At 38.5% G+C, this 15,664-nt stretch overlaps 1 protein-coding gene across 4 annotated transcripts in view; it reads right to left on the reverse strand.

Annotated features, from left to right (window-relative positions):
* The window catches only part of ZC3H11A (zinc finger CCCH-type containing 11A), a 41,304-nt gene that overhangs the window by 12,627 nt on the left and 13,013 nt on the right, over positions 1-15,664 (reverse strand). For all 4 annotated transcript variants that reach the window (XM_080824924.1, XM_080824923.1, XM_080824922.1 and 1 more), the window contains 9 exons: positions 13,352-13,550; positions 12,116-12,235; positions 5,555-5,678; positions 4,270-4,473; positions 4,032-4,148; positions 3,481-3,561; positions 2,578-2,688; positions 1,697-1,759; positions 266-364 (listed from right to left, as the gene is read on the reverse strand). In XM_080824924.1, the coding sequence (XP_080681050.1) occupies positions 266-364; positions 1,697-1,759; positions 2,578-2,688; positions 3,481-3,561; positions 4,032-4,148; positions 4,270-4,473; positions 5,555-5,678; positions 12,116-12,235; positions 13,352-13,405 (973 nt within the window). In that variant the 5' untranslated portion in view covers positions 13,406-13,550. The remainder of the gene's footprint in view (positions 1-265; positions 365-1,696; positions 1,760-2,577; positions 2,689-3,480; positions 3,562-4,031; positions 4,149-4,269; positions 4,474-5,554; positions 5,679-12,115; positions 12,236-13,351; positions 13,551-15,664) is intronic.

Genomic DNA, 15,664 nt, shown 5'->3' on the forward strand with positions numbered 1-15,664 from the left:
TTCCATCACGGAATTTATCACAATATATATAAATATTCCTATCTGCCATTATACTGTAAGTTCCTGAGGACTGTGATGGTATTTATTCTACCCAGTGGCATCTCCCTAGAATCCAGCAGAGTAAATACTCAAATGTTTGTGGAATAATGCAGACAGAAGATAATCTAACCTACCTGAACAAAAAAGAATGATGAACAATGCCTGTTAATATTACAAGGGACAAGTGTCATGATCACACACACACAGTGTATTAGAACAAAGGTACCTTTCTTTGGTGCTTTGTCAGTGTTTGTTTCTGTAGCTTCCACTTTCTTCCCTAACCTCTGTGCAAGGCTACGCTTTAACGGAGGATCGCTGTCACCCCCTACAAATGGAGAGAACTTAGTTCAAATCAATCTTCAACAAGGTCAAGAAATACAAGCAAAAGAGACAATGCAGAGTAAGTCTGTCAGTTTTCTGCATTTATATGGTGTGTTCATTCACTAGTGTGCTCAGAGAACTCAATGTTAGAGAATAAAAATGTCCCAGAAAGAAGAAATGAGGAAAGGGACACAAAGAGTAGAATGCAGAAATCAACATCTATCAAATAATGGACTAAAACTACAAATGGAGAATGATAAGCCCTGATTAAGCCCAAAATTCAGCATTAGTAATATGTGAGAAAAACTTCACATACAAAAAACATCTTAAGTGGCCACTTGGCTCAATTCCAGGCGTATCTGTGCTTAAATGCACCTGGGATGTTCCTGGCAGACAGCAAAAGAATCTTTGTATTTTTCCGTGACATGAAAAATGGGAAGACCAAATAGTCCCCATTCTTCAATTATAGGTAAGACGTCTAAGGTTATGAAAAACTCTATCTTACTCAAGTCACCAATCAGTGGCAGAGCCAAGGCCTTACCAAGTTTCTTGACTCATGGTTTATTATATTATACTGTTCAATATGGGTTGATTAAATGTCACAAGTTAAAAATGGTTTTTCACATTGCTCAACTAAAGATAATCTTTGCGGCATCCCATTAAAAATTCAAAAGACCCTACATAGGGTATGATTTTCTCTCTACTCTATTTATAATTTAAATGTGAGACCAAAAAATAACAAAGTTTACATGTATGTGGAATTTAAAAAGCTGTTATTTTTTACCTAAAACTTCTTAAGCAGTGAAAATGGTATCAAAGATAACACAAAATAGGTAATATTTCATATTTGTAACCATACTTTAAGAAAAGTATGAAGAAATAGCTGAAATCAGACAAAATTTTCAAAATTCTTTTGAGACAGATACATTAGGGTATATACATAACAATTCAATAATATGATAAAACACTTCCCTAAACATAAGATAGCATCAATAAACTCAGGGACCAAATTATATTAACTGGACACTTTTTCCCCTCTAAAAAACTCAAATTTCCATTTGTCCAAAGAGACACTGTTTTTTCAACAGAGTACCTTCTAAAAAGCTGGTTATAATCTACTTAAATTCTAACACTCTAAATTTCTGTAAATCAATAACAGGTATAATGCACATGTGAAAAACAAAGAAATTTTATACGTTCTTTCAGCCAAGCATTCAGAGGGACCAGCAAATAAATTAATATCGACAGGACATTGTATAAAGGCAGTTTGGGGGAACATTATCATGTTAATGCATGAACAGAAGAAAACAAAGGATCTGCACAAAACTCATCTCACCTACTGAAAATTTTCGTTTTCCCAGTCTCTCGGTGAGACTCAATCTTACCAAGGGTTCTTCTCCTGAAATGGCAAAAAACAGAATTTCTCTAAATTAGCCAATTTTTCTGTATTCAGTAATAATAATGGGTACAAAATATGTTCTGATATCATAAGCCCACCCAGAAAGTCTCTTGAAAGTCAGATCTCAGTATTAAGACTGTCATATGGGATAAAAAAAGATTTAATCTATTAAATAGTAATTTAAATAGCCAAATGCACAGCCCAAAAGGAATCGGTAATACAGTCCTAATTATTAACAGTAGCCAAGTATATGAAAACAGGTGTGTTATAATCAATTGCTTACAAAACCCAAGCTATACTTTCGCTTGTGCACTTCGATATGCTAAAATGAAATCACACTCTACTCTCTCGCTAACTCTAATGTAGAACTTTGATAACCAGGAAAAAGTGAGCTCTTTTTCCTCTAATTGTTGTTTGAACAGCACATTTAAATATATCTGTATACTACAATTACTTGTGTCATATTTCTTACCAGGTTTAAAACTATTAAGGGAAAAGTCCTACATTTTTCTAGAACTTACAAAGTTTACTATAGTTCTTTACCCATAATGGGCAGTCAATAAATTTGCTGAATGGATACAGATAAAGTGTAAATTTAAAATTAAATATACCTAAATGTGAGAGCTGCTTGAGCAAGAATTTCAACCTTTAAAGTAAGAGTCAAATGCACTGATTTTTCTTTTCATCCTACTATCTGACCAACATAACTAAGGTCTTCCTGCAAACCCATCAAAGGCACACTACACTCAAGGACTTTGCTCGCTCAATTAAAAAGTGGCAGCCTGACAACTCTCAACCTAGACCTACCTATACCTCACCTTGTTTGCTGGAAAGAGTTACTGTCCTCACTACAGTCCGGACATTCTCTTTTTCAGGACCTGGAATGGGCTGAGGTTGGAGTAAAAGACTGGGAACTCCGGAAGAACCTTCTGAATAAAGCAAGTCAAAGAACAGCAAATAATTTATGGAAAATAAAGCTATTATAAGCCAAGATACTTTGCTTCTGTGATCAGTTAAGTTCAATACCGACCACTGGATGACTACAAGCCAGTTTTTCTGTTCCTATTTGCCTATAGTGAGTTGGGGTAGGGTGGGAGAGAGGAGATAATCCCTATCTCTTATCTACTTTGGACACAAGGTAAAAATAAAATACAAAATTTTCAGTGACTTAGGCCCTCAATCTACTTTTATTTACCAAAAAGGCTAACATTCTAAGGTTAACCTGAAGCACACCGCCACCAAGCCAATTTAACCTTTTAAAATCTATATTTAATCACCTGCAAAACACAACTCCAAGGTTCCTACAGAACAAGCTTTGGCAAGCAAATACTTAAAACCAACCATGTGATCCTTTTTAATTGCTACATTTCACAATGTATCTGTAATTTTTAGGGTTGGAAATATAGACTGACCAGGCTAAGTCAACCTTACTAAATTCTAGCAGCTCCTGAGAAGAATTCATCTACTACAAAATAAAGGTTTTCCTCTCAATATGATTTTTATATGTAGTTCTTTGGAGTTGTATTTCTGAAGATAAAGCAGTTCCTTCAAGTACTAAAAAAGCAGCCCTGATTTAAATAAGTGTGTTTTACTTCAAACAAGCCACAGAAGTCAAAATCTATGTGTTCATTTTGGCTGTTGCCAGGTCTTTGTTATTAGAAGTCTCCCTGTTACTCTTCTCCAGCAAAATTCAACTGTCTGTGTCATAAATGATGACTTACCACCTTGTTTCTTGGATTTTTCCTTCATTTTCTTTGACTTAATTTCCTCAAGAGTTTTTATTCCAAAATTCAAACATTCACCTGAGAAACCCAAACAGAAATCACATGAGGAACTAACATCTCATGCCCTTTGCATTTTATTTGTGCACAAGCAAATGTTTTCTGAATGAGTAAGAGAAAGCAAGCGTCAGTATGGGTGTGTGTATTGTGGAGTCAGGGACAGAGAGGTGGTAGTGATGATCATGATCTAAATTTCTTTCTTTCTTTTTTTTTTTTAAAGATTTTATTTATTTATTTGACAGAGAGAGCACACAAGCAGAACAGCAGAGGGAGGAGGAGAAGCAGGCCCTCCGTCGAGCAGCGAGCCCGATGCAGGGCTCGATCCCAGAACTCTGGGATCATGACCTGAGCTGAAGGCAGCAGCTTAACGGACTAAGCCAGCCAGTTGCCCCTGTGATCTAAATTTCAAATGTATTTAAAGTAGTTTGGGCACATTCAACAGTGCTTTTAGATTTATGAGCAGGAAGCAGATCAGTGCAGCCTCTTCTTACCTTGCTTCAAATTGACTCCAGGTTTCCGGGCAGAGGCTGTCCGTAATCCATTATGAGCTTCAGGAGGTGGTTGCAGGATGGGTGTTTTGGTTTCATCACCTTCCTCGGAAAACTGATCTATGTATCGACATGTGAGGTAAATTTACAATTAACAGAGGGCCTCAAGTTTTAATCTTGATTCCAATTCACTGAGTGACCCCGATCAGTTATTTGCCTTAAAGAAAGAGCTAAAACTTACCATCATCATCTTCATCATCGTCAGCAGCATTGATTACAACTGGTGGATGGGTGGGGCTAGGAACATTTTCTGAACTTTCTACTTTCATAACACTTCGCAGCTGAGGGGAGGGATTAGACTGGACAGACAATTTGTTCTGTTGAACTGTGAGCTGGTTAGCCTTCACTTCCTCTTCTGGTGACTCAGGCACAGTAGGCAACACAGCTGAACATACAACATCAGTCATAAATTAAAAATAGAAGATAAAGTCCCAATTCATCAAAAATCTCCAACCACATATGCTAAGTTTGGTGCTTTTCCCTCAACCACTTATGTCTTTTTACCTGATTTCTCCATTCTCACAATTAGGTTCTCAACTCCCAGGGAGGGAAAAAATGGCTTTTAGCTAGTAACTCTTCGCTGTACACAACGTTCAAAGTATGTGTTCAAAAGACAGAATAATCTGGACACCAAATGCATAAAACTTTACAAATTCTAGACATTTAATTTTAATACTAAAATTCGAAGCTTTCTGCTCAGCAAAAAAGGAGCTGTTAAAAGACATGGTAGGTAACACGTCTGAACTAAACCAGAGAGGAGGAAGCCCATTTTTTCTCTTAGAGGGGACAACATGTAGCCATCAAATTTTAATCACGTAAGATGTGGCTTTTAAATGGCTGATCATTCCAGTAGGAAATGTTAAAGGAGATATGGCAAATAAAAACTAGTTTTGGGGGGAATATAAATTTTATTTTAGATTATAGCCTAGAGTTGGGCTGGCAAACTTTTCCTGTGAAGAGCTAGATATTAAGTATTTTAGGCTTTGTAGACCTCTGTGTCTCAATTCTGTGGAGAAGGAGCACAAAATCTGGCCATAGAAAATATGTGAATGAACAGACATGGCTTCCTTCCAATAAACCTTTATTTTATAAAATGGGTGAAGGACCAGATTTGCCAAACCCTGGCCTGGAGAATCTGGTTTCTTTTGGAAAACTCACTGGGTCTTATAAGAAAATGGGAAATGAAGGTATAGTAACTTAAACTGTCATGCCAAGAAACATTTGGGAGGCAGCATGACTTTTGGTAACGAAGTTTTAATCCTGACTGTGATACTTAATTTGTTTATGACTATATACAAGTCATTTAACCTTAACTAAAAGTTCAGAGTTCCTTCATCTGTAAAGTGGAAATAAAACTGCTCTCTCCCAAGACTAAAAGGCAATGTTGTAAAATACTCTGTCCAATGTACGTAGCAGGTGTTCATTAAATAGAAACTATTCTTTCAAAAATTAAAAACACATCTTACTTTTGCTTGGAGGTAGGAAAAGGCCATCAACATAACGTCCTCTGTTGTGATGGAAAGCGCAGTTTAGTTTCTGACATCCCATTGGCTGATTTTCCCAGTAACAAGGAATCTCACTACGTTTTTTCTATAGGAAGAAAAATACATTGTTTTCAAATAAAAAATGAGGTGTTTGGTCATTTGCTTTCTGAATAAAGTTCATTCAGGGTTCAAAACTCTGAGGCATGTGAGCAGATTGTGAGCACGAGGAAGAGGGGTTGCTGAAAGAGGCCCTCCATGCTCGAGGGAGAGATGAAGGGAGTAGGAAAGTAGCTCATCTGCTGCTGGTGGAACCCCTAGGTGCCTACGTTTAATTCAGAGAAGCAGGACAATATATTAGTTAAGATTATGGAACCAAAGATAACATTATGCCACATACTGGCCATGTGATGTTGGACAAATAATTTAATGCCTCTCAGCCTTAGTTTCCTCAGCCATAAAAATGGCAGTAAACAGGAGCTATCTACTTGGCTTCTTATGAGGATAAAATGAAATAATGTATATGAAACACTTAGCACATAGAAAGGACTCAATAAACTGAAGTTTATTTAAAACTGAGAGCTCACAGCTTTGAGGAAAATTTTCACTTTCGTGACTTCTCAAAGTAAGGCACAAATAACACACTAAGGATGGTACTTTTCCTTCCCAAGTTACCTCACTCTTATGAAGGGGAATGAGGAAAAAGACACCTTCATACCTAAAATAAACTGCTGGATCATAGGGCTATGTCCAGCCAAAATATATACATTAGTTCTCAGATATACATTAGATGTGTATAAAGGGGGGTGCCTGGGTGGCTCAGTGGGTTAAGCCTCTGCCTTCGGCTCAGGTCATGATCCCAGGGTCCTGGGATCGAGCCCCGCATTGGGCTCTCTGCTCAGCGTGACGTCTGCTTCCCCCTCTCTCTGCCTGCCTCTCTGCCTACTTGTGATCTCTCTCTCTCTCTCTCTCAAATAAATAAATAATCTTAAAAAAAAAAGATGTGTATAAAGAATGGTTCAAAATAATACTATTTATAATAGCCCCCAAATGGAAACTCAAATGTACATTATTACCAGCACAGATAAATACACTGTAGTTTATTCACACAATAGCATGCTATCCAGTACTGAGAAGGAATAAACCATCCCTACACTTAACAGGACAGTGCAGAAGGAAGAAGCCAGGCGCAACAGTGCACACTGTGTGATTCCACTGATGGGGATATCAAAGCAGGCAAAATTTCTCTATGGTAGTATACTCAGGATAGTGATAAGCTTGGAGGGAGTGGTTAGTGACAATCAAGGGACAAAGGACAAAGTCAGATTTGGATCTGTTGGATTATGATGGATCGCTCATGATAAGCAAGCTAAGGTTTAAAATTCTAGGAAAGCACAGCAGCATTACTTCAGAAGCTGAAAATATAACGTGAGAAACAGAAATGATGACCATCACAAAAAGATCCTCAAATGTACCAGGAAAGAGCAAACATGAAAATCTATTATAGGGAGAGACTGAAAATTTGACAGTATACCATGTCGGTGGGGATGCAGAACCACACAATCCAATGGTACTGATAATACAAACATAAACTAGCTCAACATCTCTGAAAGGCAGTTTGGTAAAAAAAAGGTATTCACAAGATTTATGTCCTAAGTTAATGCCACATGTATGGACTGCCCATTTTTTAAAAGTACAGCAAATTCCTTTACCTTTCAAAGATTTGGATAGGATTTATCATTCTCCTGGCATACCCAAAAAGTTAAATATAATAGCTACCACTGTTTTTTAAATAGAAACTACAATCACTCAATTACTCCCTCCTCAAGGCAGAATCTAATGGCAATCTTTCTTGCTCCTGGGTCTGTCTTCGCTTAAGTTTTTCTTTCCTGGAGGCAGTTTTCAAATTACTGAAGGACTTCTGTAATGTACCCTCTGTATACAGGAGTCACCTGACATTTATTGTCAGTGTCGTATTTCAACTGACAAAATCTCCTAATCCTTCCATATCAATAGTTTCCCTTTCAAAAATGTACTTGATGGATTTTGTTTCTTCCTTTTTTTTTTTTTTTAAAGATTTTATTTATTTATTTGACAGAGAGAGAGACAGAGATCACAAGCAGGCAGAGAGGCAGGCAGAGACAGAGGGGGGAGCAGGCTCCCTGCTGAGCAGAGAGCCCGATGCGGGGCTCGATCCCAGGACCCTGAGATCATGACCTGAGCCGAAGGCAGCGGCTTAACCCACTGAGCCACCCAGGCGCCCCTGGATTTTGTTTCTAAATGAAAGGTTAACACACAAATAATGAAAACCACTTGGAAAATGGTTAATAAATGCCTGCCATGCTATTACCCAAAGAGAACCACTTGAGTATAGAACTCTTGGATGTAAAAAAGAAATTATAGGTGTGTCTGGCTGGCTCGACTGGCAGAGCATGTGACTCTTGATCTCAGGGTCAAGAGTTCAAGCCTCATATTGGGCGTAGAGCTTACTATTAAAAGAAAAATAAAGAGAGAGAGAGAGAAAGAGAGAGAGAGAAAGAAAAAGAAGGAAGGAAGGTAGGTTGATTTAAATGTTTACATGTACACTTGAAAGAATATTTATCTATCTCAGCCGGCAGCATGTAAGTTAGGCGACTCCAATTTCTCAGTGCTCTGCGCATGTCTGCAGATGGCCCATGAAAGCACAGCAAGTGCTTTGGGGGGTTACAAATTTTAGCACAATAAAAAGGCTCTTGTCCCCACTCCCTGACAGCTAGTGTTGTCAAGTTTCTCCTTTATGCTCCCAGAGCTTTAAAAAATACACATGCAAATAAAGAACACATTCTTCTCCCTTTTTTACACAAATGACAGCATATTATGCACCTTATTCTGCTCCTTACTTCTTCACTGACAATATATCCCAATCTTTCCATATCAATTAAGTTTCCCTTTAAAAAACGTTTAACAGTTGCCCAGCACTTCACTGTATGAATGTAGCAAATTTGTTTTAAATGAAGGTATTTCGCATATTTTATTATTACAAATTATGCTCTAATGAGTAATCCTGAATATATCTGCTTCTGCACACAGAAGCAGAGATGAGACAAAGGTAGGGAAAGCATACAGTATTTTGAAAAATGTAGCCAAGTAAGTCTGTGCAAAAAAGAGTGAAGCGAGCAGCCCTAAGACTGCTCCCTTAAATACCTTGCTTGCAAAGCTGACCCTTAGGATATTCCTAGTCAGTCAGCTGATTACAGTGCCTAGACTGTGCAAAGAAGATGTCTTGTGCTGAACACCTGCCATCCTTCTGCAAGTCTAGAGTTTCAGTATGTGATAGGTAGGGGGTGCTTACGTGACAAGCCCCATTAAAAACCTTGGATGTCTGAGTCTCTACTGGGCTTCCTTAGGCAGAAACATCCCACACATAGTGCTGCATTTTCATCACTGGGGGAAGTGTGTGCTCTGTGTGAACCCTCGTGGGAGGGAGATCACAAAAGCAATCCACACATGGATTCCTTCAGACTCTATGTCTTTTTCTCTCTTATGATCGGTGTTATCTTCCCATCATTGTAATAAAATTTTTGAAGATTTATTTATTTTACAGAGAGGGAGAGAGAGAGCACAAGTGGGAGAGGGAGAGAGAATCTCAAGCAGACTCCCTGCTGAACTCGAAGCCAGACATGGGGCTCAATCTTATGACCCTGAGATCACAAGATGACCCAAAATCAAGAGTCAGATGCTCAACCGACTGTGCCACCCGGGCGCCCCTAACTGTAATAAAGCTTAGCCATGAATGTAACTATATGCTGAGTCCCAGGAGATTCCAAGGAATCTCTCACTGTGGATGTTCTCAAAGACCCTGACATACCCTTTAGGGAGCTGTGTCAATTTAGATTGTGCTGGCAATATAACAGTGTGCATTTTCAAAAGCTGCATAGTATTTCTCTGAATTTATTCCGTGAATTCCCTGCTCTTTGGAAGACAGGCAGCACAGAATGCAGCTAAAAGGCCACAAATCTGGAGCCCACATGGAGTAGCTCTATGAGCCCAGGCCTAAAACTGCAGAGTCAGGCTCTTCCTTCCTTCCCCGCCTCCCTCAATTTAGTCCGAGGGCATTAGGTGAGGTTGAGATGAGAGGTAGGCTCTTGCTGGTAGAGGGAAGGACACATGGCCCAGACCAGAGTGTTAGAGCCTGACTGAATGAGGAAGGCACCATGTGACAAGGTTGAAGTGGCCTAGAGCATCAGAATTAAGGAGGGCTTGGGAGGGCATCTGCATAGGAGCGTGCTGGAGCCTGAGCAGGGTAAGGAAGGCTTCTGTGCAGAAGAAATCTCCGTGTAGGATGAGGAGTGTGTATTTATGGACGGTGAGCCTAGAATGGACAACAATGACTAAGTGGTGTTAAGGCAGGCAGGGTCTTCCCAAGTGGGGACCTGGCACAGAGCTGGAACATAAGCAGGGTGAGAAAAGTAAGCATCTCACGTGGGAGGGCTGTGGCACACAGAGTAGCAGTGTCCAAAGGTATGAAAAGGACATTCATGTGGAAAGGAGTCAAGAGTAGGATGTTGGTCCTCGCATGGTGAGGACGAGGTGCTTATGGTGGAGCAAGGAGAGAGGCCTGGTACAGGGTCACTGGAATCAAAACAAGGTGAGAAAGATGTCCCTGTAGGAGAGCAGCCTCATGTGTGATGTCGAGCCTGAGGGGAAGGAAGAGGCTGGGAACAGTACTGGCTTACCCAACAAGGGGACTGATAAAACCAGTGTTAAGGACACATTTCTCACTTTTGGAGAAGACAGTTACAAGTATGGAAAAAAGAGAAGCCTAGACTAAAACCTGCAGTGCCATCTATGTGAACTCATGACTTTTTTTTTTTTTTTAAACTTATGACTTTCAATACACAGATATAAAGAATAAATGATGATGGAAATATGTGTATGTAAATCCATTTATACATTCTTGTTCTGTCCACCACAGGCCTGGAAGCAGTGAGACTCCAGGAGCTGCCCAAATCTTATTTCTATATGTATCACTCTTCACTAAAAGGATCCAGGGCTCCTTAGAGAAATGACTAATTCCAGGACAGGAGGAGGAAAAATATAGGATGAGCCTGAAAAATCTTGTCAGGCCAGAACGCACTAAGGTGTTCAAGAAATGAAGAAAACATCAGAAGGACACAAAATCAGCTTGAACAGCTCTTACTGGGTCAATCTGAGGATTAAAAATGATAGTAATGGAGTACAACACATTGAATAAAAGAGGAAACCATGAGTTCACAAACACAAATAAGTGGAAAAAAACTGAAAATTTGGTGAGAAATGGGAGAGCAGGGTCTCAAAGTACCTCTCCACAAAATGCATATTACAAAGAAAAAACCTTTATAGTCAACTAATTTGGTACAAACCATACCTTAAAAAAGTGATCCAAGTTACCACCACCAGTAATGGGATAATGAAAATTTTATGTCTGTGTAACCTAATAGTGTGCACTGAGAGGAATTATGATATTCCTGCCAGTGGTACATAACTTGAACTTAGTAATGAGGAAATACCAGAGAAACCCAAACTGAAGGACATCCTACAAAATAACTGGCCTAGAACTACCAGAAGTGTCAAAACGAATGAAAAGTAAAGAAACACTGAGCAACTCTTTAAGAATGAAGGAGAACGAGAGAGCAATGCCAGCTCTATTTGACCCTCCATTCCGGACTTGCTGCGTCTGCAATAAAGGAGGTAACTGGTACAGTGGCAAAACTTGAACGGGTTCTGAGGTTTACATGAAGGTAAACTATCCGTGTTAACTTCCTAATTTTGATGGCTGTATTACAGTTATCCAGGAGAATGTTCTTGCTTGTAGGAAATATTCATGAACGTATTTGGGAGTGACAGGGAATGTCAGTTTACTCCCAAGTGGCTTAGAAAAATGTTTTATAATGTACTTGTGGGTTTTCTCTAAGTTTGAGACTGTTTAAAATAAATGGAGAGGGGCGCCTGGGTGGCTCAGTGGGTTAAAGCCTCTGCCTTCGGCTCAGGTCATGATCCCAGGGTCCTGGGATGGAGCCCCGCATCGGGCTCTCTGCTCAGCAGGGAGCCTGCTTCCCCTCCTCTCTCTGCCTGCTTCTCTTGCCTACTTGTGATCTCTGTCATATAAATAAATAAAATCTTTAAAAAAAATAAATACAATAAATGGAGAATAGAAATATTCCCCAAAGACACACATATGATTTTTACACTTTAGATACATTACCGAACTGGCTCCCAGAATGATACCAACTCATACTCCAAAATATCAAGATATTAAGTGAGCATTATAACAGAAATTTCATTATATCATTAAAAAAATTTTAATCTGTATATTATATATAAGGTGTCATATCTTAAGCAGGCTCCATGCCCAGTGCAGAGCACGACATGGGGATTGATCTCACAATCCTGAGATCATGACCTGAGCCAAAAATCAAGAGTCAGATCTTAACCGACTGAGGCACCCAGGTGCCCCTTTCTCCCTATATTTTTTATTGGCCCATCACAACACCAGGCTGCTTATTATAACACAAACTGAAAACTTACGTCAATCTCCATGTGCCGGAACCTGCACACCTGTCGAAAACAGCGCCCCTCTTGCCATAATGTGCAAACAGTTTCATTTCCTAGCGCAGCTTCACAGTGACGGAAGGGACAGCTGTCACCCTGTAGATGAAAAGAATACAGAAAAGAACTGTGGTACCAAAACAGATCCTGGGTAAAGTGTACACCGTAACAGTGTCCTGGCATCAGGACAAACAAAAAGAAGTAAGGAAAGACAGGCAAGGTGGAAAACGGAGATGGAAGACAAGAACAATCTGAGGTCAACAAATTTATAATTTCCTATGACCTACTCCTTGACAGTTTCCTTCATTTGATTTCACAACATAAAGTGACATGAGCGGAAATGGGGCTGAAAAAGATAAATGGAAGTATTTTAAGCGGTACTCTTTAAAAATGTATTTATAGTTCAAAACCACTTTATACATCTTGACTTGTGTAACCAGCTTTTGATGGAAAATCACAAAGAGATGAGGCTTTAAGTATAATTCCATGCTTCATTATGTACTTCTACAACAGCAGTATCTGAAACACAATGCTGTATATGCTCAGAGCTTTGCTCAAAACTGATCGTTTTAGACACAGCCCTGAGATATTTCAGAAGTTTTTCTAACAATATATACACGTGTAGAATTAGTCACAAAGGAACAGAAGAGTGGACAGATCTGAATGGAGCTGCAAAAGAATCAAGCAGAGAAACAGGAAGTTTTGACAGAAAAAGCTAAAATGCTACAAAAGCATATTTAGAAGAATGGCTTTATTATTCAGCAGGAAAAAAGAAGAAAGTCAAATTCAACCCACAACAGCTTCTAGAAGTACAATACAACCCACCCATTCATTTAATACAAGTAAATAAAACCAAAGTTTACAAGCCAGGCCAAAGTACTCCTAATTCAAATCAAACGTACCCTGAACAGGGGTAATTATCAACAGGTAATTATTAATTATGAACAGATGATTATTACCAGTAAGAGAACAGTGAATGATGACTATATGCTGTGGACTTTTTCACTTTTGTAGAACATGAAGAACATAAATGAAGAGGGAAAAAAGATGAATAATGAATTCTCCTAGGAGTACTATTCTCTACTAAGAAAACTGCAGCAGATAATAAATGGCTGAACGAAACAAAACATGAACACTTAGTATACTTGGAAAATCTTATCAGATCTTATTAGAGAAATTACAGAAAGAACTGATTTTAAAGATGCCAATTCTTACTTTGGTACATGTAGAATAGAAAAAAAAATAGCAGTCTTCTCCTTGATTAGGCATGCTGAGTAGATCCTTATATCAGAAATGGCTTCTTGAAAACAAGCCACTGCTTCCTCAAGGCAAGGACCAGCTCCAAGTCCTCTTGAAATGGATTTTATCTTCCAAAAGACAACTCAATCAGAGAAATCGTCTTTAAAATGCAATCCTAAAATGAGGAGACACGAATTGAAGTATTTCAGATAAATCCTTTCAACTTCTTCCTCTAAATCATCTCAACTTAGAGCACATTGTTAAAACCAAATTTTAATTGTATTATGCTTGCCTATTTAGAGCTTTATGAACCCTGATTAACATTTTATTCTTATGTGAACATTATACATTCTCATTTATAATGTAAAACTTTTGTTAAGGACACCTATGCCCTTCTTTTGTATTCTCTATGGAGCGTGTTACATGGCTTCAGCATAAGATTAAATAAGCCCTAACTCCATAAACGATCTACATTTTAGGTCATGAATGGGACTTAAACGTTATTTTACAAAGGATATTTGCTAAATCTACAATCCTCACAAACTAGATATTTTTCACCTGAGAGAAGTCCCAATATTTTCACAAGCATTTTTATTCCAAAAGTATGTAATTATAAGTAGGTGGGAAAAACTGCCTCACTAGAATAACTGAAACAATTACCCTAGAATTAGCCTATGTAATGAAGATGGCCAAGGAATGTAACTGCACACCAATCACAACAAGGAGAAGTGGTCATTGGATTCTTCCTGTAAGACAGTGCTTACAAAAAACCAACTGACCCCACCCTCAGCCCTTGCCACACCCAGGCCCCACACTGAAGTGTTCCAGAAAGCTTCTACGAAAGTAAAAACACACGGTAAGAGCACATATCAGAATGTGGAAAGGGTTTCTGCAGACTCATACATCAGAAGACCAGGTTTCAGAAACACTGATCTACAACTTGAAATCAATTAAATCAAAGTCAATCACATCTCCCACGAATTAATAATCCAAGAAAAGGCGGCCACAATAAAAACCAGCCTTGAAGTCAGCAACCTAGGTTAGGAATTAAGAGTCTGCCATTAAACATATACTACAACCTTTAAAATCTGCAATACCTTCTGACTTACAATTTCATTTCTAGAACTTATTTTGAGGTAAATACTCAACCAATATGCAAGGTAGTAATACACAAAAAGTTCACTACCACTTTGCTTCTAATAATGAAAGCACATCTAGACATCTAAACATTCAGAAACTGGGGTCTGTTTTAAAAAATTATGGTACACCCAAGCAATGTGATAATATGCAGCATATTACAAATTTTGGTACCAGGAAATGAGGTGTGGCTGAAAAAATATCTAAAAATGTGGAAGCAGCTTTGAAATCAGGTCACCAGTAGAGGCTAGAAGACTTCTGAGGCACTCAACAGAAAAAGCCTAGAAGAAACTATTACCAGAAAATCTGACACTAAAGGAGCTTCTGGTAAGGTTTCTGTGGAAGCATTATTAAGAGAATTAAAAGACAAGTCACAGACTGGGAGAAAATCTTCGCAAAATACGTAACTCATAAAGGACTGGTATCCAAAATATACAAAGAACACTTAAAACTCAACAAGAAAACAACTCAATTAAAGAATAGGCAAAAGATATACACAGACACCTCATCGAAGACGACACACAGATGGTAAATGAACATATGAAAAGATACTCAACATCCTATGTCATTAGGGAATTGCAAATTCCTTTTAGAATAGCCCAAATCCTGACCACTGACACCACTAAATGCTGGTAAAAATGAAGCAAGAGGGTTTGGAAGAATAAGACCAAAATGTTAGCAACAGTTACTCCTTAAGTGGTTGGTAGGATTGTAGGTGGCTATTTATTATTCTGTTTTATGCTGAGAATAGCATTTGATTTTCTAATACAAGGCAACATATATATAATAAAGAATTTAAGTCTGCCTTAACTGGCTTGCCAATCACTGATCCACTACAGAATGGGACAAGGACTGGACCTTTAATAGCACCCCACTGATCCACTAATAGGATTTCTCTGACCCCAAACACAAGGAATGCGTTCTGTAATGGAGGGTACACCAAAAGGTAATTAAATAAACTGCCTCAAAAAAAAAAAAAAAAAAAAAGACCCAAAATGCCCCCCAAACAAAAACTGCCTCAAGTCTCTAAAGGATATTCAAATAATTACAATGACACATACACAAAAAGTATAAGTATTACTGAGAGGAGAATGAAAAAGTTATACAATAGAAAAATATTTTTAAAAAGACAAAAAAAAAGGTTAGGGATCA

Source organism: Martes martes (assembly GCF_963455335.1).
Source record: "Martes martes genome assembly, chromosome: 15".
Taxonomy (NCBI): domain Eukaryota; kingdom Metazoa; phylum Chordata; class Mammalia; order Carnivora; family Mustelidae; genus Martes; species Martes martes.